The sequence below is a fragment of the Eurytemora carolleeae genome, unplaced genomic scaffold (genome assembly GCF_000591075.1).
Source record: "Eurytemora carolleeae unplaced genomic scaffold, Eaff_2.0 scaffold44, whole genome shotgun sequence".
NCBI lineage: Eukaryota > Metazoa > Arthropoda > Copepoda > Calanoida > Temoridae > Eurytemora > Eurytemora carolleeae.
In genome coordinates, this window is record NW_019396339.1 from 357,045 (window position 1) to 384,390 (window position 27,346).

The 27,346-nt window shown below is 31.0% G+C and overlaps 1 protein-coding gene across 1 annotated transcript in view; it reads right to left on the reverse strand.

Annotated features, from left to right (window-relative positions):
- The window catches only part of LOC111701257 (uncharacterized), a 50,707-nt gene that overhangs the window by 17,189 nt on the left and 6,172 nt on the right, over positions 1-27,346 (reverse strand). Inside the window, exons 6-15 of the mRNA XM_023472452.1 lie at positions 26,870-27,006; positions 21,273-21,394; positions 20,862-20,940; positions 20,491-20,545; positions 19,311-19,381; positions 11,183-11,230; positions 10,672-10,759; positions 7,386-7,564; positions 5,375-5,521; positions 1,068-1,237 (exon numbers count right to left, since the gene is read on the reverse strand). Of these exons, the coding sequence (XP_023328220.1) occupies positions 1,068-1,237; positions 5,375-5,521; positions 7,386-7,564; positions 10,672-10,759; positions 11,183-11,230; positions 19,311-19,381; positions 20,491-20,545; positions 20,862-20,940; positions 21,273-21,394; positions 26,870-27,006 (1,096 nt within the window). The remainder of the gene's footprint in view (positions 1-1,067; positions 1,238-5,374; positions 5,522-7,385; positions 7,565-10,671; positions 10,760-11,182; positions 11,231-19,310; positions 19,382-20,490; positions 20,546-20,861; positions 20,941-21,272; positions 21,395-26,869; positions 27,007-27,346) is intronic.

Sequence of the window (27,346 nt, forward strand, 5' to 3'; positions counted from 1 at the left end):
AACCTTGCATTTAAACCGTGAAATTGAAGAAAAAAGTCCGAAAATTCATTAATTTTTATCTGTTTAAAGAAACTAATCTTAATCTCAAGTGACCCTCCATGCCCATGTAAACCTCTTTAACCCTTTAACTGGTTAATAATATGGAATGAAAGATATTGATGTTTTTCTAGTTTATTAATTCTACGTTTATTATTTTGAAGTCACTTTTTTTAGAGAAACCACAATTATTAGATCATATTATAAAGATTTATTCACACACAAAGATATAAATACATATATAAATGGTGTAGTTTAAATTTGTTTAAATAATTTTTGAAAATACAGGTTTCCAAAAGAAAAGAGAAAAATATGCAAAATTACGCACAAATAGACAATATTAGATTTTTTTAAAATTATAAACATTGATACATATTTACGTAAATATGGAAAATTATTTTTATCATGAACAAGAATTTACTTCAAGAAGAACACTGATAGAAACTCATGACAATTTGAAAATACAAAATTGTACTGCCAAAACATTAACGATTTTCTTGCGAGTTTTTGTGGGTAACCCTGTATCTTGGTAGCTATACAGTAAGAACCAAAAAGCTCTGGAATAGAAATACGACATTTAGCTATAAATAGTAACAAATACAATTTTGAAGTGTGCTTTGTATCAAAATAAAATCAAGATTTATCAAATCAAAAATATTCATAAAGTTATTCTAAATTATTATCAAAAAATTTACTACTCCTCTTGATTCAGCATAATACACGCATCTCCAGGATAGTTGTTGACTAAATCCATCAAGTGTTGAGCTCCAGGTAGGTTTTCCATAACATCTCCTAGTCTATGCGTAACACGAGTTATCCAGAGGCCGAATTTAAAGAATTTGAGCGGCGGCTTAAATTTAAGCCGCCGCTCAAATATATTTGGTTTCACTTAAAATTGTATACAATGTTTCAAGATTTAAGCCGGCGCTTTATTAAAACCGGTTTTTGGCGGATTTTAGACCCGGCTCAAAATAATTAAATTCGGACACTGCAGTTCAAGCAGAAAAGTCTTGCCACGTCTTTACTCATACCAAACCTTTCGGAGCTTAGAAGCTCCGGATCTGAACCAATCTGAACACTGGACAATATTAATCTTCTGTGTCCTGCTCGTAGCTCTAAAATAACTTCCACGGTTTGAGATTCAGAATTCTCGTAAAGTTCGTCTCTGATATGCTTCTCCAAACTGTATCCAACACAACAGCTCCGATGTAGAAGTTAAAAGCAGACTGTAGTTTATTAATACTCATTCTCAACAATGGAAAGATAAGAATATTTTTTCAATAATTTGCGTTAAACTCTTAAGAGCTAAAGCACATAAGAAATTTTAATTCAAAAGATTATTTAACAATAAAAATAAATTAAGAATCTAGATATGCAGTTTAGTTTGTAAAAATTCTTTCCAGGATCTTCTAATAAGAAACATATTATGCATAAAATGAAAAAGAAGTCATGGAACATTATAATCTTTATTAGTCTTTATGTTGCAACATCTAATAATAGTCATGAAAGTTGGGGACAGTCGACACTTGATGTAAGTAAGTTTTCAGATTAGGTTTTCCTTTAATTTTCTTCTATTTGTTCCCAGGAACAGTGAAGATGAGCCCCAAGGGACAAACATCATAAACACATTTCTAAAATTGCACTTCAAGTTCTTATTAAACTAAAGTCTCTCAAAGGAACAAAAATGATAATAATAAAAAAAATAATCTGATTTAAGTCCTATGTTATGCTATGTTATGCTATGTTATTATAATATCGTTTAAGAATTTCAGTTTAGTAGAGGTAGAAACATTTATGTTGAGAACCTCAGGATCAAGCAATGATCTCGATTCTATGCAAACCTACGAATCAACTTAATTCTTCTATGATATCCCGTTGATAATATAATTTAAATAGTATTTATGTCAAAATTGTATTTTTACAGCCACTACATGAATATTTCATGATTCAAAATTGAGCAGAGGATTTTTATAATAATAATAATGTTTTAAAAGTTTTCAAGATTTTTCATTTCTGACTTTTTTATGACATATGAAGAATTTTTAATGGCGCTATAGAATTATGACTTTTATGACTCTAAAAATTGAAAAAAAAACCAGAAAAAGATATGCGTTAAAGGAAATTAAAATCTTACTGTGTAATCTTATGGTTTGAAATTTATATCTTGGACAGGATTTTTTTTCTAAAAAGAACTAAACGGTGTTCCTAGAAAGCTATTATTCATAGCAGACATATTTGTTTTATGGTTGTTAACTAATGAAAATAAATCGTAAGTTTCTTGCTCCTAGTATCCAGTAAGAATTAAACATTGTTCTCTCGTTGAGACAGAATAAAGCATGCAATCCCTCAAAAACCGGTTCCAATTAAGCGCCGGCATAAATCTTGAAAAATTTAAAACAATTTTAAATGGAACCAATCATAATTGAGCCGCGGCTTAAATTTTAGCCGCAGCTTAAATTCTATAAATTCGGCCTAGGACAAAATTCCTATTTTTCTGGTCTATAATTAGGTTTTCGGCAATCGTCTTAGTTTGCAAGTTCCGAATACAAAAAATAATGAATTTCAGAATAGTGTAAATATTCTGTTTAGAATTAAAAGTTGGCTGAGAAGTTTTCCCATCTGAAGGATAATTTATTAAACTGAATTAACAAACTTTGTTCTTCTTAATTTAGAGCACGCGTTTTCATGGAAATCATTGAAAATCTTAAAAAACATTTTTTTATTCTGCAAAATGCAGAAGACTATAAAAGATAGAAATAAATGAGAAAGTTTCAAAATGTTATTTTTTAACAACTTATTTTAGCATTTTAAAGAAAAGTCAAATATTTGCCTTCAAAATATATACAACAACGCTTTATGCGCTCGATAAAAGTTTCTAAATTTAATAAATTTAACTTTATATCACAGAAGTTAATCAACTTAGTTTGATAAACCAGTTTAAATGCATCATAATATTCTTTATTACACTTAAAAACAAAATCCAATTATAAATAAATCCTAAATCTTAAAAAAATAAACAGAAATATAAATAAATTTTCGTGGATTAAGTACTAGAAATTTCAGAGTACTAGAGAATTTCAGTTGAGTATTTTACATATGTTGCCAGCAGTTTAGGCTTTATTTTGGCGATTTTTTTTCGCATGACAAAATGCATATGCAAGAATTTATTTTTGTGACAGTTAATGAGACATTTTCTAATCTACTACTTATGAAAGCAAACTGTGGTTACCAAAAAAAGTGGAGAAACATTTATAAAATATCTCTAATAATCCTTGAACATATTACCAATATTGGGAAAATAAACATTAAAGGTTTAACTGAGGAAATATATTTACAGTAGTAGATGTGTTTTCACAGTCTAGTAATAAGTATTCCTAAAGGAGTATTCTCTACACTGTCTAGTACTTAGTATTATTAAAGGAATATTCTCTACACTGTCTAGTAATTAGTATTCCTAAAGGAATATTCTCTACACTGTCTAGGAATATTCTCTACACTGTCTGGTAATTAGTATTCCTAAAGGAGTATTCTCTACACTGTCTAGTAATTAGTATTTCTAAAGGAGTATTCTCTACACTGTCTAGTAATTAGTATTTCTAAAGGAGTATTCTCTACGCTGTCTAGTAATTAGTATTTCTAAAAGAGTATTCTCTACACTGTCTAGTAATTAGTATTTCTAAAAGAGTATTCTCTACACTGTCTAGTAATTAGTATTCCTAAAGGAGTATTCTCTACACTGTCTAGTAATTAGTATTTCTAAAAGAGTATTCTCTACACTGTCTAGTAATTAGTATTCCTAAAGGAGTATTCTCTACACTGTCTAGTAATTAGTATTTCTAAAGGAGTATTCTCTACACTGTCTAGTAATTAGTATTTCTAAAGGAGTATTCTCTACACTGTCTAGTAATTAGTATATCTAAAGGAGTATTCTCTACACTGTCTAGTAATTAGTATTTCTAAAGGAGTATTCTCTACACTGTCTAGTAATTAGTATTTCTAAAGGAGTATTCTCTACACTGTCTAGTAATTAGTATTTCTAAAGGAGTATTCTCTACAAGTTTCTAATTTGATAAAACAAGAGTTTATAAAGTAAAAATCTATGCTTGTCTGCTTGTTTGTATGTACGATCATATCTCAGGTGCCCATTATACGGTTTTTTCCTTCTTCAAATTTTGATTGGAGAACCGTAGAACCACAGAAATGTTCTTCGATTGGTTAAAAGATTCTAAGTTTTGTGGATGGACGTTTATAGGGAAACTTAGATTCTAGGCAAAGCTGAGTTCCTAATTTCTAGTATTACACAATACATGTTATATCGTTCTTATGTTTTATCTTCTCCCCCTCTCTCTATTGTTTCTTGTAAAACGGAATATTTAAAAATAATCTAAGTGTGCACGAAGCGTAAAATGTATTTACTGACTAATGCCGAACACAGGGCGTCCCACAAAACATGACAGTCGTCTTTGATCAGTGAAATTTGCGGCATTTTTTCTTATTTCAGACGTATAATTCTGAAGTTAATTATCAGAAAATAACCCTAGTCCTGACATTATAAAAATGAACTGTAGTAAAAAAATAACAACATATTTTTGAGAAAAAAGTTCAATTTTAGATAAATAGGTTGATAGCACCAAAAAAGAAAATCTTCAGGGCTGAAGCATATTTTATGTTCAGGGACGCATAAGGAATCATTAATTATTTTTGTGGTGAGGGGTGAAAGCATAATAAAATTTCTAAAACTGAGAAAATGTACTCAAACTTTTTGTGTCACACTGAACTGTTGTTTTAAAAGTAATGAGGTTGGTTGAGTACAAACATATGTTGCACAGTAAGCAACAGGTTTGTTTTCGTAGTGAACTAACTGTACAATTAGTTTATAACAGTTGTACTGTACACTGACCAATTCATAAAAAAATCGATTAACTCACCAAAAAAAAACAATTTTGAAATTTTCTATTTGTTCTTCATGATCTTGTTTATATAAAGAACTAGAAGTAGAACTATGGAAGATAAAAATCAACTATTATCAGCTGATTTGCTCTCTTCCTTCCACACACACATACAACCTCGGACTTGTGTACTTAATCCTATACTTAATCCTATACTTAATCCTATACTTAATCCTGTACTTAATCCTGTACTTAATCCTATACTTAATCCTGTACTTAATCCTATACTTAATCCTATACTTAATCCTATACTCAATCCTATACTTAATCCTGTATTTAATCCTATACTTAATCCTATACTTAATCCTATACTCAACCAGGAATATTAATATCACTTTTAATTGGTAACCCAGCTTTTACTGGAACTACATAATTCAGAAGTTTAATACCAAGCTACGAACATTTCAGTGGTTCTATTAAGTTTCCCAATCAAAATTTGAGGCAAATCCGTCAGAAGAGTTTCTGAGTTATGATCACTAGGTGGAGGAGACCAAGGATCTACTCCTGGAGGGGAAGGAGTTCTATCACTGGAACTCCTAAAACAATAAAAAATGTTAATCTTGTAAACATTAATCTGATTTTATCAGAAGTCAAAACTTTGCATTCTTCATCTCAGGATTAAGCAGTAGTCCCTGTAATATTGTTTAAAGGATTAAATTAATTCCTCTTGATAATCCCATGGTTGGAACCGGAACCAATGGCATGGATAAAACTGAAAGATCAAGCGTAGTATCCGTAAATTCAAAAGTTGCCACCGTGTTGTAAATTTGCGCTATTTCACACAAAAGTTTTCACATCAAATTTAGAAAAATATTTTCTGTCTTCTTGAATCTTTTCAAATCTTTTTAAAATCTTTCTGCTGGGAAAAATTGTCAGAACTTAATTAATCAAATAAATTGGAAATAATCTAATTAAAAAATGTTTCTAAGAACACACTGAGGTTTTTTCATACTGTAAACACCTTTGATAAATAACTTTTTCTTTCAAAACTACGTGTACTTTTCAAAATGTCTAGAATTTTAGTTCTTGGATGAAATAGATGATTTTGTAGAGGACATTAAATTACGCATTTTACGCATCAAAAGGTAGAAAGCAACTCTTGCCCTTATTTTTCAAATCTTGTAGAAAATGTTTTAAAATTTGAATTTAGAAATGGGTTGGAAGTGTTTGAACTATGAAGAAAAACAAGATAAAGGAAGACTTAATATAAATACATATCACACCACTCAAAATTGTGAGTCCCTATATCTCTGCAATGAGATTCCTTTTCCAAACTTAACTATTTTATCTAACAGAATTCATAAAAAAGTCTATCAACATTAGATTGAAAAGATCGAACGATTAGAAATTACACTTCAATTATACTTCCCATTTTCCTTCCAATTTTCCTTCCATTTTTTCCTTCCAATTTTCCCTTCCAATTTTTCCTTCCAATTTTCCTTCCCATTTTCCTTTCAATTTTCCTTCCAATTTTTCCTTCCAATTTTCCTTCCAATTTTCCTTCCAATTTTCCTTCCCATTTTCCTTCCAATTTTCCTTTCAATTTTTCCTTCCAATTTTTCCTTCCAATTTTCCTTTCAATTTTCCTTCCCATTTTCCTTTCAATTTTCCTTTCAATTTTCCTTCCAATTTTCTTCAAATTTTTCCAATTTGTCTTCCAATTTGTCTTCTCATTTTTCTTCTCATTTTTCTTCCAATTTGTCTTCCCATTTTTCTTCCAATTTTCCCTCCAATTGTTCATACCATTTTCTTTCTCCAATTTGTCTTCCAATTTTCCTTCCAATTTCCCTTTCAATTTTCCCTCCAATTCTCCCCTCCCCCATTCTTCTCATCATGACTGCCTCCAATTTTTTTACTTTTCCTGACTACTTCCATTATATTTTTACTCTATTAATCATCATCTTATAGATGGGGGATTAAGCGGCTTCAAATGGTAAAATGGAAAATAAATATGGCAGTGCTTAGGATCCGGATTTGTTTGATCCACAACATTTTGGCTTCCTAGATACGGATTTGGATCCGCGGATCCGGATCCAAGGGGCTAAACACCAATGTTTAAAATATTTTTTTTTACTCGTGGCGGATCAAGGATTCTAAGCACTGAAATATTAATATGAAAATGTGAATTTCTAGGAAAAAAACTTTAAAATCACAAATGTGAGCTTTCTCAAAATGCATTCAAGTTTTTGATAGTTTTGCTATAAGTCAATAAAATTCAATTTCAATCTTCTTCTTTACATAAAATAAAATGTTAGAAAATGTTAGAATTTTTTTTGATTTAATTTTACTATTTAATGATTCGTGTACCTAGCTTAAAACTGCTAAATGGCTAAATGAACTTGAAAATATCGAAAATGGATCTTCTATGAATCCCTAGGGACATAAAAATCAACAACTAACCTGACCAACTTGAAGCTAGGTTTGCGAGCAAAGTTAGGGAAGAAAGATTTTTTCGCGCAATAGTCCGCCGACTTAGGAGAATTGAATTCTAGAGGTCGTTCCATGGTTGCCAGAATATCCCTGAAGGGGGAACTATCCTTGCTCTCATCAGGGGTTGGTTTCTCTTTCAACAGTCCGATCTAGATGGGAATCAATTTTTTCTAATCCCTTTATCTTTGCAACCTGATGGTGTAGATATGTAAAACTTCAGTTATTTGATCTAATAAATTTCAAATTTTTAAATATCAAAGGTCTCTGTCGTTGGGTCGCAAAGATATAGATTAGAGAATCAGAGTTTGTAATTCTTTATAAAAATTAAGATTAAGCAAGAAAATAATTACTTGCAAAGCTCTAATTTCCAATCCCTGTTTAAAATCTTAGAAATTGGTGTAGATAAATCGTTGATATTCTAAAATTTTGGCTTTTAGATCTAACAGAACTCCTAGTTAGCCTACACCCTCAGATTACAAAGAACAACAACAATCATAGCTTATTTTTTATATATGCCTACACCCTCAGATTACAAAAAACAACAACAATCATAGCTTATTTTTTATAATGCCTATAACAGTTCCTTTATTTGAACACNAACATTATTGTAAAAATGTTCAAGGTTCTATGGATTTAATTAAAGAAAACATTATTGTAAAAATGTTCAAGGTTCTATGGATTTAATTAAAGAAAACAAAATTGTAAAAATCTTCAAGGTTCTGTGGATTCAGTTAAAGAAAAAAATTGTAAAAATGTTCAAGGTTCTAAGGATTCAATTAAAGAAAACAAAATTGTAAAAATGTTTAAGGTTCTATGGATTTAATTAAAGAAAACAAAATTGTAAAAAGAAAACAATAAATAAACTAATGTTTTCTTTTACTAATTCAGTCTGAAAAGAACTGAAACGCCTCCCGAACCGGCGGATAACGGAGACAAACTTCACCGCCGAGAAACCAAGATGTCTCAAGATATGGGGACAACGAAGAGACTGAAATCTAATCTCTCTTCAATAACCTATTTTATGTATCCTCGATATTAACGAGGAACCATCAATGTTCCGCGTTAGTATATTTCTTAATTACAACGTTCCTTCCTTTACCATGTTTATGTAGCTTCAAGACTACCGAGTTAAAATAATATGTAGCCTTGATATCAACGAAGAACCATCAATGTTCCTCGTTGGTATAATTCTCAATTTGTATGCTTTTACATAGTCTATGTAGCCTCAATAACAATTTTTCCTTAAAAATGTATCCGTAAATTGATTCCTTCATAATTTTCTCAAAATATATGTAAACAATTTTGTACAATTTATATAATCTCGATACGGAGATTATAAATATCTAGATCTCAAAAAAAGATTTAATTAAAGAAAACATTATTGTAATAAAGTTCAAGGTTCTATGGATTTAATTAAAGAAAACAAATTTGTAAAAAAAAATACTTGATCCAATTTTTCTCCCAAACTTGAAAATAGAATTTCTTGGTACAATATCTTAAATCTATTTCTTGGTACAATATATACCTAGCTTAAAACTGNTTAAATCTATTTCTTGGTACAATATCTTAAATCTATTTCTTGGTACAATATATTAAATCTATTTCAAGAAGCTTGAAACTAAAAAAAAATCTTACATCTGAGAAAAATAAACAAGATCTTATTTCAAAAAATGTTTTTTTTTTATCTTTTCAATATTTAATTATGGATTTATGTGAAAGCTGAGTGGTAGCTTTAATATCTTTCTTGATATGCATTGCAAGGCATTCTTTCTTAATAATGTAGTTTTGGGATTTATAAATGGTAGTCTGTTGTAAGCATACCAGGAATTTTGTTTAAATTTTATTTTTATTTTAACTTAAACAGAGCCAAAATTGTCTAATCTTCATATTTGAAGTAACCCTCCATGAAGATGGTAATTCCCGATTCACAACGGTACCCTTGAAACCTTGGTTAATAATGTGGAAGATGTTTTCTAGGCTTAAATTGACTACTTATAAATGTTTTCCTGCAGCAGTAAAATGTACGTGCCATTTATGCTTTTGTAGAGATTGAAAACAAATCAGTTAAAAAAATATCTAAAACATTGATAACTAATTCTTACTTAGTCAGACAAAACTTGGGGTACCGTTGTGAATCGGGAATTGCAATCTTTTCGTGGAGGGTCCCTTGAAATACAATTACAGTACCTTTGTTACGAAAGCTAAAAACAGTAGTTTTGTTTGTAAAATCGAAATTATCAAAAGTATTTCTAAATTAAGCACAGAATATTAAGAGCATAAGAATTAATTCCAAACATTATGTTCCTCAGTTTGAAATTTATAAATTAAAGGGGGTGTACGCGAAAAATGAAAGGGGGCATAAGCTGATCTTGAATTGAATTTGGGTTTGATTGCTACAATATTCACTTCTATCTGTTGAATCTAAATAGAGAAATGGTTAAAAACGAGTCATACCTATTCCTTTTTCGCGAACACTCCCTTTAAGAATACTATTTTAGTGTTTTCTAACAGTGTGGCCCTATACGTCATGCTAAATGTTTTCTTGACTGAGTATTATGCAATTATCAACACAGAGGTTTCGTGTCCCAAAAGCATCAGACATAGTTCAAATTTAAGTGGATTGAAAATCGAATTTTTTTTTAGGCTTTTTAGAGTTTTGTGACCTTTTAGATTTCTTACATAAGGGTCCCCCCAAAAAGGAAAAGACGACTGTGCGGTATTTATACCGTCTGTTTTCTTTCAATCGTGATTCCCTGCAACTGTGAACTGGTTTCTTTCTTTAACCGAATCATTTAATATGCCAATTAAAGATAGTAATCAAAGCATGAATTAACCTTGAAATCGTCTTAAATTAACAAATAAATAAATAGATAGTTTATTTTGAAAAAAATCTTAAGGTTGACATTTCAATTTTAAGAGTTTTAAGTCGTCTTTACAGTCTCATCCTTTGTGGTTAACCCTGTACATTACAGGAGGTCCAAATAAGCAAAAACATTATTGAATCTTGTAATTAACTAAAGAATGTTGTGTACAAAAATGTTTAGTGATAAATTAACCTAATTATGAAAAGTAATGTCTAGCTAGAGTGTCCATTGTTACCCAGATTTATAATATTATTAATAGTTATACTCTCGACGTTTACCCCCGCTTAATAAGTAAATCATATATTTTCGGGAATTTAAAAAAAATTTGTCTGTGCCACCCTAAGGGTACCCTAAAAAATGTCGAACATATATGAGCGAAAGATAAAACTTACTGATGCTCTCGCCATGAGTCTATTGTTTGAACCGCCAGCTTGTGTAAACTCCCGTCGACATCTCTGAAGCTGTTGTAACCAATATTGCCTGTAATAATTGCATTAATTTAAACCTGTTCTTAAACAGTTTTTGGTCCGATCGGTTTAACAGTTTATCGGAAACAGGTAATCACTTATGCAAAGCTAAAAGCGTAAATGTTCTGAAAATGAATCAGTTTTTAATTGTATAAGAAATATTCAGAATAGGTTATTGTATACGCGGTAATTGTACATCAGACAAATATTTCTTATTCGAATGGTAGGGCGAACCGCGTCAGTTTTATCTCCCTTCTATTCCTTACTCCCTGGCCATGATATAAGATTGCTTATATGTTGTCTTCCTATTCCACAGTTTTTTGGCTCTAAATGTGGGACATGTTTAACCGAGGAAACATCTTTCAGGGATTATTTGGTGAAGGAAACGTTTTTATGAGAACAGTTTTGTAAAATCTCCGCTTGTCATGTTTTTTACCTGTTTTCTGCACTGCCTACATCTAATGTGAAATCTCCGTCTTTGGTGCTGAAAAATAAAAATAATTTTATTTCTTTTTCATGAAAAGAATAACTCTACCAAACCAGACATTTATTGAGATTTTAAGTGATAATAAATATTACCCAAATTTTTTAAATAAAAAAACACATCAGAGCCCTTTTTCCTCTTGAAAATGTCCTTGACGGGAAGAATTCTTGAAATATTTATTTAGTGTTTAGATTAAGAAATACGAATGTTAATAAAAAAATTCTAATTTTGTTATTAATTCCTGCTTTGTCAAGATTTATATAAATATATTATTATTATATTATTAGTACATATAATGTAAATGCTATGACATAGTTTTATATAATAGAGCTCACAAGTCAGTATTTAGTTGTTCAAATACAAAATATTTTACAGACTGTAATCAGAAATGTTTAACCAATTTAAAACAATTTAACAGATAAAAAGTTTACCAGTCAACCATTCGATCCTATGTATCTATCTATCTATCTATATTCCTGGTTTAACATTATTGTCTAAATTAATCCAGACTTAAAGGGGACTGTTTTTTATCCTTAATTTGTTAATTTACATTTCCGGTTTCTCTGCAAAAGTGACTTCCGCATTCCTTGCTTTTAAGAAGCAATGGAGAAACTTTTAGAAATGAACACTTTTCCTAGTCAGAATTTTTGCATTTCTTATTTCTTTAGAAAGCAATAATCTTTCGTAGTCCAAAGGAGTAATTTGTGTCTAGGGTATCTCTAAAAATATCTGCTTTGTTTTAAAGCAAAACAACATCTTTGTCACGATCCGTAAGAACTAGTTCTAATACTGATTTAGTATGTCACTTCAGTTTTCTACACGGTTAGTAGGATATCCCTGATATTCTGATTTGATTTGATATATAGAGTATCGTGAAAATACCAGTCAGCTGTTTTCACGGATTAAGCTCTTAATTCGTGAAAATACCAGTCAGCTGTTTTTCACGGATTAAGCTCTTAATTCGTGAAAATACCAGTCAGCTGTTTTTCACGGATTAAGCTCTTAATACGTGAAAATACCAGTCAGCTGTTTTCACGGATTAAGCTCTTAATTCGTGAAAAACAGGTGACTGGTATTGAAAGTTTTCGCAGTAGAAAAGATTTTTCTAAAAGGTATAGAGTTAGATTGTCTGAATGATTGTATACTGAATGGGAAGGAAGTTATAAAATAAATAAATGGAATATTAAAAGAATTATATGAGTAAGTAAAATGTTACTGGTACAGCACACCATATATCTCAGCTATGATCTAGGTTTTGATAAATGAAACAACTGAGCAGCTAGAAGTCCTCAACAAATTATGATTTTTCCTAAAAATCGTACAAAAATTCTTTAATCAAACGCCTTTTTTAAGTCTAGCATGAATGAAATTTTCTAAAAAAGTGCTAATTCTTTACTTATTCTACTTTTATAATCTTTAATAAACTCCAGTGTTTGTTTTTAAAACTTCATCTCATAGCTGTGGTGAAAAGTGAGTAAGGGTAAAAGGTTCACGCTATTTTCATAGCTAAAAAGAAATCATGCCATAATAAAATCATTTGAAAAAAAAATACACCTCCTGGGAGGGTGATAATTTTAAGAAAATATTTTTGAACAATTTAATTTCACATTTAAATTTTTTAACAAAACTTAAAAAGAGCAGTGAATTTTTTTCTCCGAAAGTTGTATCTTCTTTTTCTCTCTCAGATCTACGCATTCTAGTCTCTTGTAGGCAAGGGAAAAATGCATTTTGACACATATTTCTGATTCATACAATTCTTTAATTAGATATCTTGGCTGTATTTGCAGTTTTCAGTATTGTCTGGCTCAACAATTGAAGGTTAGCTTTAAACACAATTTCCTCAATATTCTTACAGGTTGGAAAAATAAAAGTCACACTGCACTAAGCAGGGTTTGAAAATTCTGAGGATATCTATTGTCAGAATTCCGCCTTAATGATGACAAATGAAATAAGAAAGGTTAGGCTAGGAGTGAAATTTGTCTACAAAAGAATTCATAATTCTTGTAAGTTCATCTCGGAAATGGTTCTTCAGATTACAGCCTCCTCTACAGCAATCTTTTCCTTGCAGCCAGCCGAGTATGAATTGGTATCTTAGTGAATTGGTGAACAACCTAACAGGATTCTACTTTCTATGTTTACCATTTTTTTGTTTCTGGCAAGAGGGAAGAAGAGAGAGAGAGAGAGAGAAACCCCTCCTTCTCTGTACTATTATTTTCTTTTTTCCAAGTAGAGTGCACTGCCATGTTATTTCACACAGGGTTCTGTTCAGCCACAAAAAATTGGAGAGAGTTGTAAAAGAACCTGACTGTTCTGAGCTTCCTTGATGCTTATAGATAGAACAAGATTCAATCGAAAGAATTACAGCTAACCAGGCTTGTCACTAAGGAGTATATTTAAATCTGCCAGTAGCAAAATCTGGATCCAGCTAGATAAAAAACCTCCATTCTCCAGGTTAATACAACCTTAAAAGATTAATGCAGAACTTCAATGTTTCTTGTAGTTCTGTTTTTTTCTTTTCCATTTGTGTGCAGCGGTGAATAAAACCCCCATATACACCCCTGGCTAAAGTTCTCTAGTTTGCCATTTTCTCTCTCTCACCCTGTATCTCTGAATACTGTAAGAAGCACCTAACAAGACCCAGTGTTACTTTTCTGAAAGCAAAGTATAAACCACTGGCCCAAGGTTTATTTTGACTTTTGTAATTTCCAATTACTTAAACCTGTAGAAATTGAGACATTTATGAGATTAAAAATCTCTGTTAACTGGAAATATTTCAACTAAAGAAACACAATTTCGGAAATTTGATTAATCTGGGAATCTTTTCAAGGAATCAAATAATATGTTTCTAACAAATTTGAAATAAAGGTTAAATTCGTTGCACCTTTCTTGGAAAAAAAGATATTTCAAAACTCAAATGTTAATTGGATTCTTTTTATTTCAAGGGTATTAATTAAAAATCCAAATGAAAATTTGTCCAAAATAGATTTTATGATTCTCAATGATAATTATGCATCAAGAACTTGTTCCCCCCCCCCTCCTCCCTAAAGAGATTTTATACATTTTTGAAATATTTTTTTTTTAGGTTTTACGGTGATTTCTCCAATATTAAATTGTCAATTTGCAACCCTATGGACGATTTTGAAATTTATTTTGATTACAATATTTTTTTTAAGTAAAAACGCAGCGACCTCCGGTGGGGTGGTTGGCTGATTTCTAAAAAAAAAGTCACAAATCAATCACCCTTAATAGAGGAGTAAAGAGTATATAGAAGTATATAGAGGAGTGTTGATGTTTATAGAGGAGTAAAGAGTATATAGAAGTATAAAGAGGAGTGTTGATGTTTATAGAGGAGTAAAGAGTATATAAAAGTATATAGAGGAGTGTTGATGTTTATAGAGGAGTATAGTGGAATATTGAGGAGTGTTGATGTTTATAGAGGAGTAAAGAGTATATAGAAGTATATAGAGGAGTGTTGATGTTTATAGAGGAGTAAAGAGTATATAGAAGTATATAGAGGAGTGTTGATGTTTATAGAGGAGTAAAGAGTATATAGAGGAGTGTTGATGTTTATAGAGGAGTAAAGAGTATTGTTAACACAAATTAGAAATATAAGGAAGACAATTTTACCGGCTCAGATACCATTGACTATTTTCAAGACGTGTGAATCTATTTCCGCTGATCCACCCACATGTCACCCTCGCTCCTTCGTTCCCTCCTCACCCCTCTACACATCCCAGCCCGGCAGTCAGATTGAAACACTGGAGATGATCACAACTCTGTCTCAGGGNATGCAGATACTCAGCTAACAGCAGGCGTGCTTATACCTCTGATCTTCTTGAGAAGCTTACTTAGGAAACATATACCCGGCTCCGACCGCAGTTTCCGCTATCTCGAGTTGCATTGCCTTAGTTCCATTGATAAGCCCTGTTGATCTGGTCCACCAACATGAAGCTCTACAACACTCCCATGAAGGGCCCACAAATATCCATCATTAATTCCTTTGTTAATTTCTAAATCAACCAATTTTAACTCCGTCTTATGCAAATATTTCAAAACTTTTGTTTTTAAATAAATGTTAGAAATATCCATTTCAGATATCTTTGTTTTATTATAGTGACTTTTTAAAGTCAACAAGTATATAGAAGTATATAGAGGAGTGTTGATGTTTATAGAGGAGTAAAGAGGAGTATAGTGGAATATATAGTTTTACTGTAATGCTGACCACACATCGCAGGAATAATAAAGAAAATCTATTTTTAAATGTCGTTTTCATATTTCTGATATTCTCTCAGCCTAGTGTTTGTTCTGTCTGGATGATGTGTTCTATTATACTCTTTCCGAGTTAAAGGGCATTAAGGAAACCAATAACTGCACCACTTAGTTATGCAAAATTGGGAGTTGTAAGCCCTAAAGCCCCATTGAGAGTAATCTTACACAGCAGTCCAGTCCTCACAGCTGGTCGAGTAAAGAGCCGGTATTGTTGTGCATGGCTTGTGTGCCCATATATTCTTTCAGTTACACCCAGGGAGTAAGGAATAGAAGGGAGATATAACTGACGCGGTTCGCCCTACCATATGATTATACATGCTTTGCAGACGGGTACTCCATTTGTATATGAAATATTCAGAATAGGTTATTGTATACGCAGTAAATGTGCATCAGACAAATATTTCTTATTCAAATGGAGTACCCGTCTGCAAAGCATGTGTAATCATATGGTAGGGCGAACCGCGTCAGTTATATCTCCATTCTATTCCTTACTCCCTGGTTACACCAGGGTGAACATGAAGTCTTGTTTCATTCTATGAACATTCCTTACTTCCCCTGTAGGATATAAGATGCGCAACTAAAAGAGGAGTAGAGAGGAGTAAAGAGGACTAAAGAGGAGTAAAGAGGACTAAAGAGGACTAAAGAGGACTAAAGAGGACTAAAGAGGACTAAAGAGGAGTATAGAGGACTTTGAGAAGTACAGCGGAGTGATGATAATTTTGTAGTGTGCAATAAAACCTTGTGTTCTAAGATTGAATGGTTCAGTTCGACTGAAAGGATAAATCAGCCTCCATCCATCTATCCATCTAGTTACCTATCTATCTATCTAGTTTCAATCTATCTATCCATCTAGTTTCTATCTATGTATCCATCTAGTTTCTATCTATCTATATCCATCTAGTTTCTTTCTATCTACCATTTAGTTACCGATCTTTTCATCTAATTAAATTTTTATCCATAAAGTTATCTATCTATGCATCTAGTTACCTATCTTTACATCTAGTTTCTATCTATCTATCCATCTTGTTTCTATCTATCCATCTTGTTTCTATCTATCTATCCATCTAGTTTCCTATCTATCCATCTAGTTTCCTATCTTGCCATCTTGTTTCTATCTATCCATCTTGTTTCTATCTATCTATCCATCTAGTTACCTATCTATCCCATCTTGTTTCTATCTATCCATCTTGTTTCTATCTATCTATCCATCTAGTTTCCTATCTATCCATCTAGTTACCTATCTATCCATCTTGTTTCTATCTATCTATCCATCTTGTTTCTATCTATCTATCCATATAGTTACCTATCTATCCATCTTGCTTCTATCTATCTATCAATATCTCTTCATATAGTTAGTTACCTATCTATCCATCTAGATTCTATCTATCCATCTAGATTCTATCTATCCATCTTGTTTCTATCTATCTATCTAGTTACCTATCTATCCATCTAGTTACCTATCTATCCATCTAGTTACCTATCTATTCATCTATTTACCTATGTATATTCATCTTGTTACCTATGTATATTCATATAGTTACCTATCTATCCATCTAGTTACCTATCTATCCATCTAGTTACCTATCTATTCAAATAGTTACCTATGTATATTTATCTAGATACCTATGTATATTCATCTAGTTACCTATCTATCCATCTAGTTACCTATTTATCCATCTAGTTACCTATCTATTCATCTAGTTACCTATCTATCCATCCAGTTACCTATCTATTCATCTATTTACCTATGTATATTCATCTTGTTCCCTATGTATATTCATATAGTTACCTATCTATCCATCTAGTTACATATCTATCCATCTAGTTACCTATCTATTCAACTAGTTACCTATGTATATTTATCTAGTTACCTATGTATATTCATCTAGTTACCTATCTATCCATCTAGTTACCTATCTATCCATCTAGTTACCTATGTATCCATCTAGTTACCTATCTATTCAACTAGTTACCTATGTATATTTATCTAGTTACCTATGTATATTCATCTAGTTACCTATCTATCCATCTAGTTACCTATTTATCCATCTAGTTACCTATCTATTCATCTAGTTACCTATGTATATTCATCTAGTTACCTATCTTAGCATCTAGCTTCTATCTATCTATCCATCTAGTTACCTATCTACTTATCTAATTGACTATTTATCCATTTAGTTACCTATCTTATCATCTAATTACATAACTATCCATCTATCCATCTATCAAACGATCCCTCTATTCATCTATCCATCAATCCTTTGTTTATCATCTATTCAATTTATTTGTTTCTATTCTTCTCTCTATTGATTTAAAAGTTTATAATATTTATAAACTTTTTGAAATATTGCCTAATGCACCCTGTTTGGTATATTTTTCTTTTCACAAAAATATTGTTAATTTTTCCAACTAATTTTCCATTCATAATGGAATTGTTTTCGATTTAATACAGAGCTTATATTTGAAATATAGTTGAACTAGAAATATTTAAGAGAAAAATAAATTTAAAGACTTTTGGGATTTGAACCCGCGAATAAGTACAAAAACTCACAAATTGCAAGCTTTGAATATTGCTTTTAACTGAAGTATTGTATTTTATGCATTAGATTGAAGAAAATTCTTCCAGGAAATGTTTCATTTTCTTGTGAATTTATAAAAATGAATATCTAAATCATACTTGATCAGAAATAGATTTTTAAGGGTATGTTTGTAAATCGGACATTGCCATCTTTGCATTGAGGGTTACTTGAAATTACGCTTTCAGTCCCTTTAAGTAAGGTAAGAATTTTTGTTATACCCTTTTAAATTGCTTGTGAATATAAATGTTTGATCAATATTGCTTGATGCGAATTGACTAATAATACAGGTGCAATATCGTCTTCATTATCAAAGAAATAAAATAAAGGGGGATGAACCATTATAAATTCATGAATTGATAATTTTCCATTTTTTTCTGTTTATTGTTAAAATTATATATGTATATGTATATGTATTTATATATCTTAAGTGTCTGCCAGGTAATTAGGATATTAAAAAAAAAGATGAATAAAATAATTTTCCGGGTAAATAAATAGCAGATAAATTGTACAGAAAGCAATATATTATAATTATTTACACTACTTTACAAAGAAGTTTCGAGAACTGTATGTTACCAAGAGTTTCGTGGACCAATTTTTGTAAGCAAAATACGTCTCGGAGGTAAAGTGAATTTTTAATTTCCCCAAAAATGTAGTTGCACACAGTATAATTGTCTTTTGAAAATATTTTTTTTTCGTGCGAAAACTTTCAAGAGCGGGCCGTTTTTTACTTAATTGTATCAAGGGACGTTAAGCCCGTCTCATGGGTCGGAAATATTATACATAAGACGGTAAAGAGTTTAACCATTAACCCGGCTTTACTTGCATAAATTAATAAACACCAAAAACAATTGTTTAAAATTCTTGTAAAATCTAGGAACTCTGTAAGCGTAATTTCAAGTGACCCACATGCAAATGGAAATGCTCGATTTATAACGGTATCTTAAAACCTTAATTTGATCGAAAATGTGGAAGATAACGTCATTTTCTGACTCGAAAAGTGTTTATTCCTGAGAGTTTCTCCATTGCTTCTTATAAGCAAGAAATGAGCAAGCTACTTTCGCAGAAAAACCGCAAATAAAAAAAAAGAATAACTATTTCATATTTGATATCAGACAAAGCTTTTAAGGATACCGTTGTGAATCGGACATTGCAATCTTTGCATGGAGGGTCACATGAAAATACGCGTACAGTCCCTTTAATCTGAACTTCAAGTATGATGAAAGACAACTCACCATAAAGTAAATTCTCCGTTTGTTGAGTTTTCCAGATTATAGTTGAATGTTGCAGAGAGAATATCAACCTCCTCAAATAAACTTTCATCAATAAAAATAAGTTGATTAAAAAATTACCTTTCAGTGGAAATAAAGAAAATATTCGTCGATTTACAATTTTGTTAAATTTTCTTTTGGGAAATTCTTTTTAAATCTGAAGTTCTCGGGAACAGGGGACGAGAAAGATTATTTAATATTTTGCAATTTTAGTAGAAAAAAATAATCTATTTACGCAGTAACACCCCCCCCCTCTTTTGAAAATCATTTTTTGCCCCAGGAGAATTATATGCTTATTTTGGGGTAAAAATTACAAAAAAAGAATTTAAAAAGGTGCTTTTTAATGTCCAATCATTAATTTTTCCCCAAAATTATGAAAAATTCGCTATTTTTTTGGTTTGCATCGAATCCCGCTAATCTAACAACCCATTTATGAAGGTCCATAATAAAACAAGATTTATTAGTAAGTAATGTATTTTATTCAGAGAAAAATTAAAATTTCCATTGGTTTTATTTTTTTTCTGAGAGTAAACAACACAGCTAGTATCTAATTCATTAAAATTCATCAATAATTTGTTAAATGCATATTTCAAACCCATTCAAGTCAGCTCAATGGTAATAAATTACCGCTAACTTATCGTAAAATCTGCTAACAAAACCTCTAACTAGGACTGGACAGTGGACACGATACAGTAACGTAACGGACAGGCTCATAGCCTTTCGTTATTTACTAGAAAGCAATTCTTCTTCTTAAAATCATTTTCCAAATTTTACTTACAGTTAATTACGTTTTCAAATCAACGAGGTTTTCCATTTGTCAACGTAATTTTCTGTTCACTTTTAAAAACCGTCGTTCGTTAAGCCGCCTGTAAGCGTCATTAAATGACCCTAAAATCAAGGATGGCAATACCCAATTCACAACGGTACCCGTCAAAACCTTCGACTGGTCATTGTTTTGGAACTTATTCTCATTAATCTATTAAAACGAATATAATTATTGAACACTTTGTACGCAAGCTGTTTTAACTTTAAACAAATTTAAAATCACTTTCCTGAATTTCTAGAATTGGCAAAAAAATAAATAAATTCTTTTAACGGACCGCGTTTCCCAGTCCTACATTTAAAGTTTAAAATTAGTTTTCACCTCTTCTGTTTTATCCAACTCATCTTTATTCTTGTAAATCCGCAATCTACAATCCCTGGGCAAATGTTTAGATAATTTGACACAGTTCTAAGTCGACCATTAAAAAATTAAAGATCAGTTTAAAAATTTTTTTTAATTTTTTTAGTTTTGTGCAGAGTTTACAAATTTTACTTTCATTCATTATTATTCAAAGAAAAATTTGTGAAAAAGATATGAAAGAAAATGCTTGTGCACAAGGAGGAGGATTAGGATATTAATGAATTATTGCAGAACCTATGTTAAATACCACATTCTAAGTTCTAAAAAGTTTTTATTATCGGGAAAGTTTATAAATCTTTAAAAATAAATGTAAAATGAATGAATTATTTTACCCATAATCATAAACTGCCCATCTTTCTTTCCATTGCTGTAGAAATCCACCGGCTGAAAAGGAGAGAAGTCGTACAGGACCTATAATAATAAAAATACTAATTTAGTTTTCTTAATTTCATTCAATGACATTAATTTCCTATAGTCTATACCATTTAACCTCGGTTTTAGATCTATTAGGTATCGTTAACGTAAACCACAGATCAACAAGGGATCACTGTACATCGCTAACTAACCTTCAAATTCATTGATGATCGATAATTAGAAACTCAATCAATAATTAAATTAATAATTTGAAGAGATCGCTCACCCTCAAAGATCCAATTGGATCCAATGGAATCATTGACTGATAATGAAGATTTACTAGAGATTGCTAACTAGTCTGTAAGATCAACTAGAGATCGGTAACTAACCTCTAAGATCGCTGAGTTTTCGTCTCATCTGAAATGAATCTGTTCTAAATAGAAGATCGTTCTGATGAGAAGTTTTCTCCAGTTCAAGACTTTTCACCTTTGTACGGAGCTTCTTCTTTAACCTGTATCAAAACAACATTAAAGGGACTGTGAGCGTAATTTCAAGTGACTTTCCTGGTTAAGAGTGCCATGCCCGATTCACAACGGTACCCTTAAAACAATTATCTAAATAATAATGTGGAAGATATTGCCAGTTTTCTAGGTTATAGGGTTTTATCTGATAATTTTAATATATTTTTATATTAATAAAAACGCTCAAGTCACTTTCGTAGAGAAACCACAATTAAAAAAAACAGTTTTCGAAGTTATAAACATTGATATATAATTCATACTTCATCAGACAAAGCTTTTAAGGGTACCGTTGTGACGAGGACAATGCCAGCTTTGCATGGAGGGTCACTTGAAATAACACTTACATTCCCTTTAATCAAGGGACATAATGTAATTAAATCAAGAAATTAAAGTTTTGATTTCGAACAAGCTTTTTTGAAATTACAAGTTTACCAGTAAATTAATCGAAGCTGTGATTTGCCAGCCTTTCTTTGTTTCAATGTTGTTCAAAAGCTTGGCAGAAATAACAAATTTAGGTCGAAAGACGTCTTCATTGTATTGACATACAACGACGACTGTAGTTACGGACTTATTATGTGTTGAGTATCATTAATCTTAAACGTTTGATCTCGATATCAAATGTGGGCACTTTTTGTGTATCATTGCTTGATCACTACACGGTATGATCACCAATATATAATGAAATCAAAGAGGAATAAAATCAATCCTTAAGTCTGCATAAGATGGAGATCAATACTTGATGCCAAGATTCACAAAAAAAAATGTTCCGACCTGAGAGTAAATTTGCAGTGATAATCACAACCTTTCTAAGAAAAGGAAAAGGCGAAGATGACAATCAACACAAAAAGGTCAAAAATTCAAAAATCTGAAATGGTGCCTTGATGCAGGCTTATTGTAAACAAATGAAGGGGTTGATCTGATCATTTCCAATATCTTTTAAAAATAAAAATAATCTACAAAATTATTGGGTCTGTCCTAGAAAACGATTTTTGGACCCCCCTCCTATCAATTTTGTACATGACCTTTAATTTAAGTTATTTTGTATTATTTTAGGGTTATGTTAGGTTAAGAGACTTTCAGGGCCGAGCGCTGCGGCTAGGACAGGCTAGGGGGCCGACCGCTGCGGCCACGGGTTAGGTTAAGTTAAGACACTTTCTGGGCCGAGCGCTGCGGCCACGGGTTAGGTTAAGTTAAGACACTTTCCGGGCCGAGCGCTGCGGCTAGGACAGACTAGGGGGCTGAGCGCTGCGGCCACATGTCTTAAATTTAAGATCCATGTACAAAATTAATAGGAGGGGGGGAGGGGGGTCCAAAAATCGTTCTCTAGGAAATTACCAAATTATTAATAATCATGTGTCTCTTGTTAAATTGTACTTTATGCTATACCCTAGTGAATACTATTAAATGCACTTATAGATAATCAATAATGAAACATAACATAACATAGAAATATTCTGCCTATTGTAAACTAACATATTTCAGGGGACATTAGTTCCAAACCGGGCTTTAACAGTTCTAGAAATGGGCACAAAGTAAAAGATTTAATTTTTAGGACACCGACACATATAGAAAGCAAAAGACAATACCAGCAATTGCCATTTTTTAGTTATTTTCTAAAATCAAAATTGTAATAGGAGATTTTTTAATTTTAAATACCTTGACCTTTTCCTTTATGGATGTCTTTACTTTTTTCATTTTGTTAAGTTTTACCTTATCAACAAATCTTATTTTGTTACGCACTTGCTGGAGAATTGATTTGAAATTAAGAAAATGTTTTAAAATCAGCAATAAAATGTTCGAAAATAAAATTTTCGGAAATAAAATCTTCGTGTAAATTACTTATCACAACTTAGTATTAAGTATTGGTTTCTAGATTACATTTTTTGTTTTAACATAGAGCATTCCCCATGTTTATTAAATGCAGTTATGCAGTTTTTCCTACTCCGCTTGGATTGAATATGAACTCTTGAAAAAGATAACTTAGCAGATTTGGCCCATTTCTTACACTGAGTATTAAAAATGGAACCAACTATCAATTTTGAACTATTGTCTCCTGTTAATTGTAAAACAGAGATTACGGAAGGAACCAATAATGGGAGTTTATAGAAACTGTAGATAAAATTTCAAGTTACCCTCAATTTAAAGAGAGCTTTTTTGATTCACAGATAAAAAGTAAATAATGATTTGTTATCAACAAATACAAAAATTCTGCGAATAATTGAAGGATAACTCAAGCACATAGATTCTGTCTGCCTGGAACTGTCCCATCCAAGCTAACCAGGCAAAGAAAACATTGCCGGGTCTAGCAGACCCGTTTTAAAAGGAATCATAGAAGATGAAAATATTCGATTAAATCAGTTTACCAATATCATTTTGCAATAAACTTTTTTCCCTTGATTTCGTTTTTTTTCATATGATTTGATTTGATTTTATTGTTTGACCTGAAATTATTTGAGAAAAGAAAAAATGACGAAAAAATACATTTTTGATTTTAATTTTGAACCAAGAAGAGAACCCCTTTCACGCAGAAATAAGTATATATTATACAAGAGTGTACTTGTACCAAATTTTATTTGAGTCGATTCTATACATACATCACTTAGTTGATCCATTTCCAAAATAAATATTTAGCTGATTTTATGAGTCCAAAATTCAAAAGTCTAGGTATGAATAAAGGACATGCCAGTACAAGAAAATATTGTACCGAAACGGATCATGAGACTGAAATATCTATGAGCAAGGTACAGTTGTGAATAGGACATGACGATTAGAAGTTCAAGCATTTATTAGCTTAACATTCCATGAAGAAATTAGAGTCGATAATCTTCATCTAACAAGGAAATAAGTTTGTTTACACTCTGATGTTTCAAACTAAGAATTTTGTTAAATCAAATAGTCTAAGTTTGAAATATCGAAGGTTTATTCCGTAAGGATGCAAAGATATAGGGATTGGAAAATTTGAGTTTCTTGTAAAACTCAGTTCCTTTCCTTAAATGTACAAAATAGAGTCAGGCAAGGAGCAGTTTCTTCCCCTGTGCTATTCTGTCTATACATTGAAAAAGTTATCAAGTTATTACGCTGTTCAACGATTGGATGCCAAATCCAGGGTGTCTTTATGGGCATCTGGGTATATGCAAATGATATTATTCTGCTTTCTCCTAGCAGAACAGGTCTTCAGGAAATGGTGAAAATTTGTGAAAATTTTGCCAAAGCTAATAACTGAAATTTAGTACAAATATTCCAATCGAAAAATATAAAACGAAATGCCATATTTTTTTAGAGAAATAATAAATAATAAAATAACCCAATTTTTTTGAATTAATTACCTTTACCATTTTTCAACGACTTGAAACTTTTAGGAAATGTTCTGCAAAGTGATAATTAAATGACCATAGATTGCAATAAAAAACGAGCTATTTTCATTTAAAAAGTTTACTCCCTTAACCAAGAATTTAATTTAACAGTACAGACGTTATTTTAAAACTAAATAATATTTATTGTTGTAGTTTTTATGGATCTAGTATTTGGGACTTGAGTTCCCAATGTGTTTCAAACTTGTATACAGCATAGAATACTATTAGAATTCTTTTTAATGTACCTACAGATACGCATAGGTACTTGATTGAAAGTATTTCACAATGTTTACATGTAAAAACTATGTTAGCTAGCAGATGGGTGTCTTCCTAATTTATGCAAAAATGACCTTAACACAATTCTTGGCAGAAATTTATTTTCTATTGTAAATGATTGTTCTGTAAATCTTTCTGATCTTAGTAAAATGTTAGCTAAGAAAAAAATGAAATATTTTGATGTCCCATTGGACCATGAATGGAAAGTTCCAGTTTTACAAGAACTTTTAAATACAAGAACGAATAATTTATATGTTGAAGGATTCGATGATTACGTAATAACTGAAATGATAAATATGTTATGTAATGAGTAATAATCAATGTTGTCTATTTGTGCATAATTTTGCATATTTTTCTCTTTTGCGTTGGAAACCTGTTATATTAAAATATTTATTTAAACAAATTTGAACTACACCATTCATATATGTATTTATATTTTTGTGTGTGAATACATTTTTATAATTATAATAATTTAGATTAGAGAGGTTAATTAAAAATAAAATAAATATATTTACATTTTTCTTCTTCACCAAATGAACTTAATATTGAAAAAAGGAAGATTCTAGATTTCTATTTTAGTTCAGAATTTAGAGAATGTTAAAGAAATACTGAGCTAAATGTATATCTTGTAATATGAGGAAATTGAGCTTTTACTGAGTCACTTAGCACTGGATCCTGTAGCTTTGAAATAGACCAATCAGCTGTAGGTTTGCAACATGGATATATTAAATAGGAGAATACAGTTGTAGGTTTGTAACATGGATATATTAAATAGGAGAAAACAGTTGTAGGTTTGTAACATGGATATATTAAATAGGAGAATACAGTTGTAGGTTTGTAACATGGATTTATCAAATAGAAGAATAAAGTTGTAGGTTTGCAACATGGACATATTAAATAGGAGAATACAGTTGTAGGTTTGCAACATGGATATATTAAATAGGAGAATACAGTTGTAGGTTTGCAACATGGATATATTAAATAGGAGAATACAGTTGTAGGTTTGTAACATGGATATATTAAATAGGAGAATACAGTTGTAGGTTTGTAACATGGACATATTAAATAGGAGAATACAGTTGTAGGTTTGTAACATGGACATATTAAATAGGAGAATACAGTTGTAGGTTTGTAACATGGATATATTAAATAGGAGAATACAGTTGTAGGCTTGTAACATGGACATATTAAATAGGAGAATACAGTTGTAGGTTTGCAACATGGATATATTAAATAGGAGAATACAGTTGTAGGCTTGTAACATGGATATATTAAATAAGAGAATACAGTTGTAGGTTTGTAACATGGATATATTAAATAGGAGAATACAGTTGTAGGTTTGTAACATGGATATATTAAATAGGAGAATACAGTAAATAGGCTTGTAACATGGACATATTAAATAGGAGAATACAGTTGTAGGTTTGTAACATGGATATATTAAATAGGAGAATACAGTTGTAGGTTTGCAACATGGACATATTAAATAGGAGAATACAGTAAATAGGCTTGTAACATGGATATATTAAATAGGAGAATACAGTTGTAGGTTTGTAACATGGATATATTAAATAGGAGAATACAGTTGTAGGTTTGTAACATGGATATATTAAATAGGAGAATACAGTTGTAGGTTTGTAACATGGATATATTAAATAGGAGAATACAGTTGTAGGTTTGTAACATGGATATATTAAATAAGAGAATACAGTAAATAGGTTTGTAACATGGATATAATATAATATAATAAAACAAGACATTCGTATATATGTCACCGATAGCCGGCCAAACTAACTGTCTTAAATAAATAGATATTATTTTAAAAATCATATTTACCTTGGAGGGGGAACTGGAGGTCCATTTTCTTCAAATAAATCCGTATTCACACTATTCGCCTCTTCACATCCCTCCGCCCCACCAACAACCTCCGCCTCTAATGCTTGCTGTGGCGGTCGAGGAGGTGGCGGCGGAATCTAATAAAATACACTTTTAACAAAATATTTAAAAACAAATATTTGGATGAACAATTTCTGATGTTTAAACTGTAACGAATTGAAGTTAGTTTATTGATGTTGAAAATATTGTTCAGAAATAAATAAAATACAATATTTTATTTTTCATCGCCTTGGTATAAAGCATAAAAAAATGTATTCATGTTAAAAATATAAAATTTAGAGTTCTTATCAACAAAGATTAGCCCAAGGCAAACTTTTTCCCATTAAAATAGTTTTAAACAAATATTTAAGTGGCCCTTTAAAAATTAAAATTACAGATAGGACACTAGATGTCGTCTTTTCAATATTTAGATGAAAC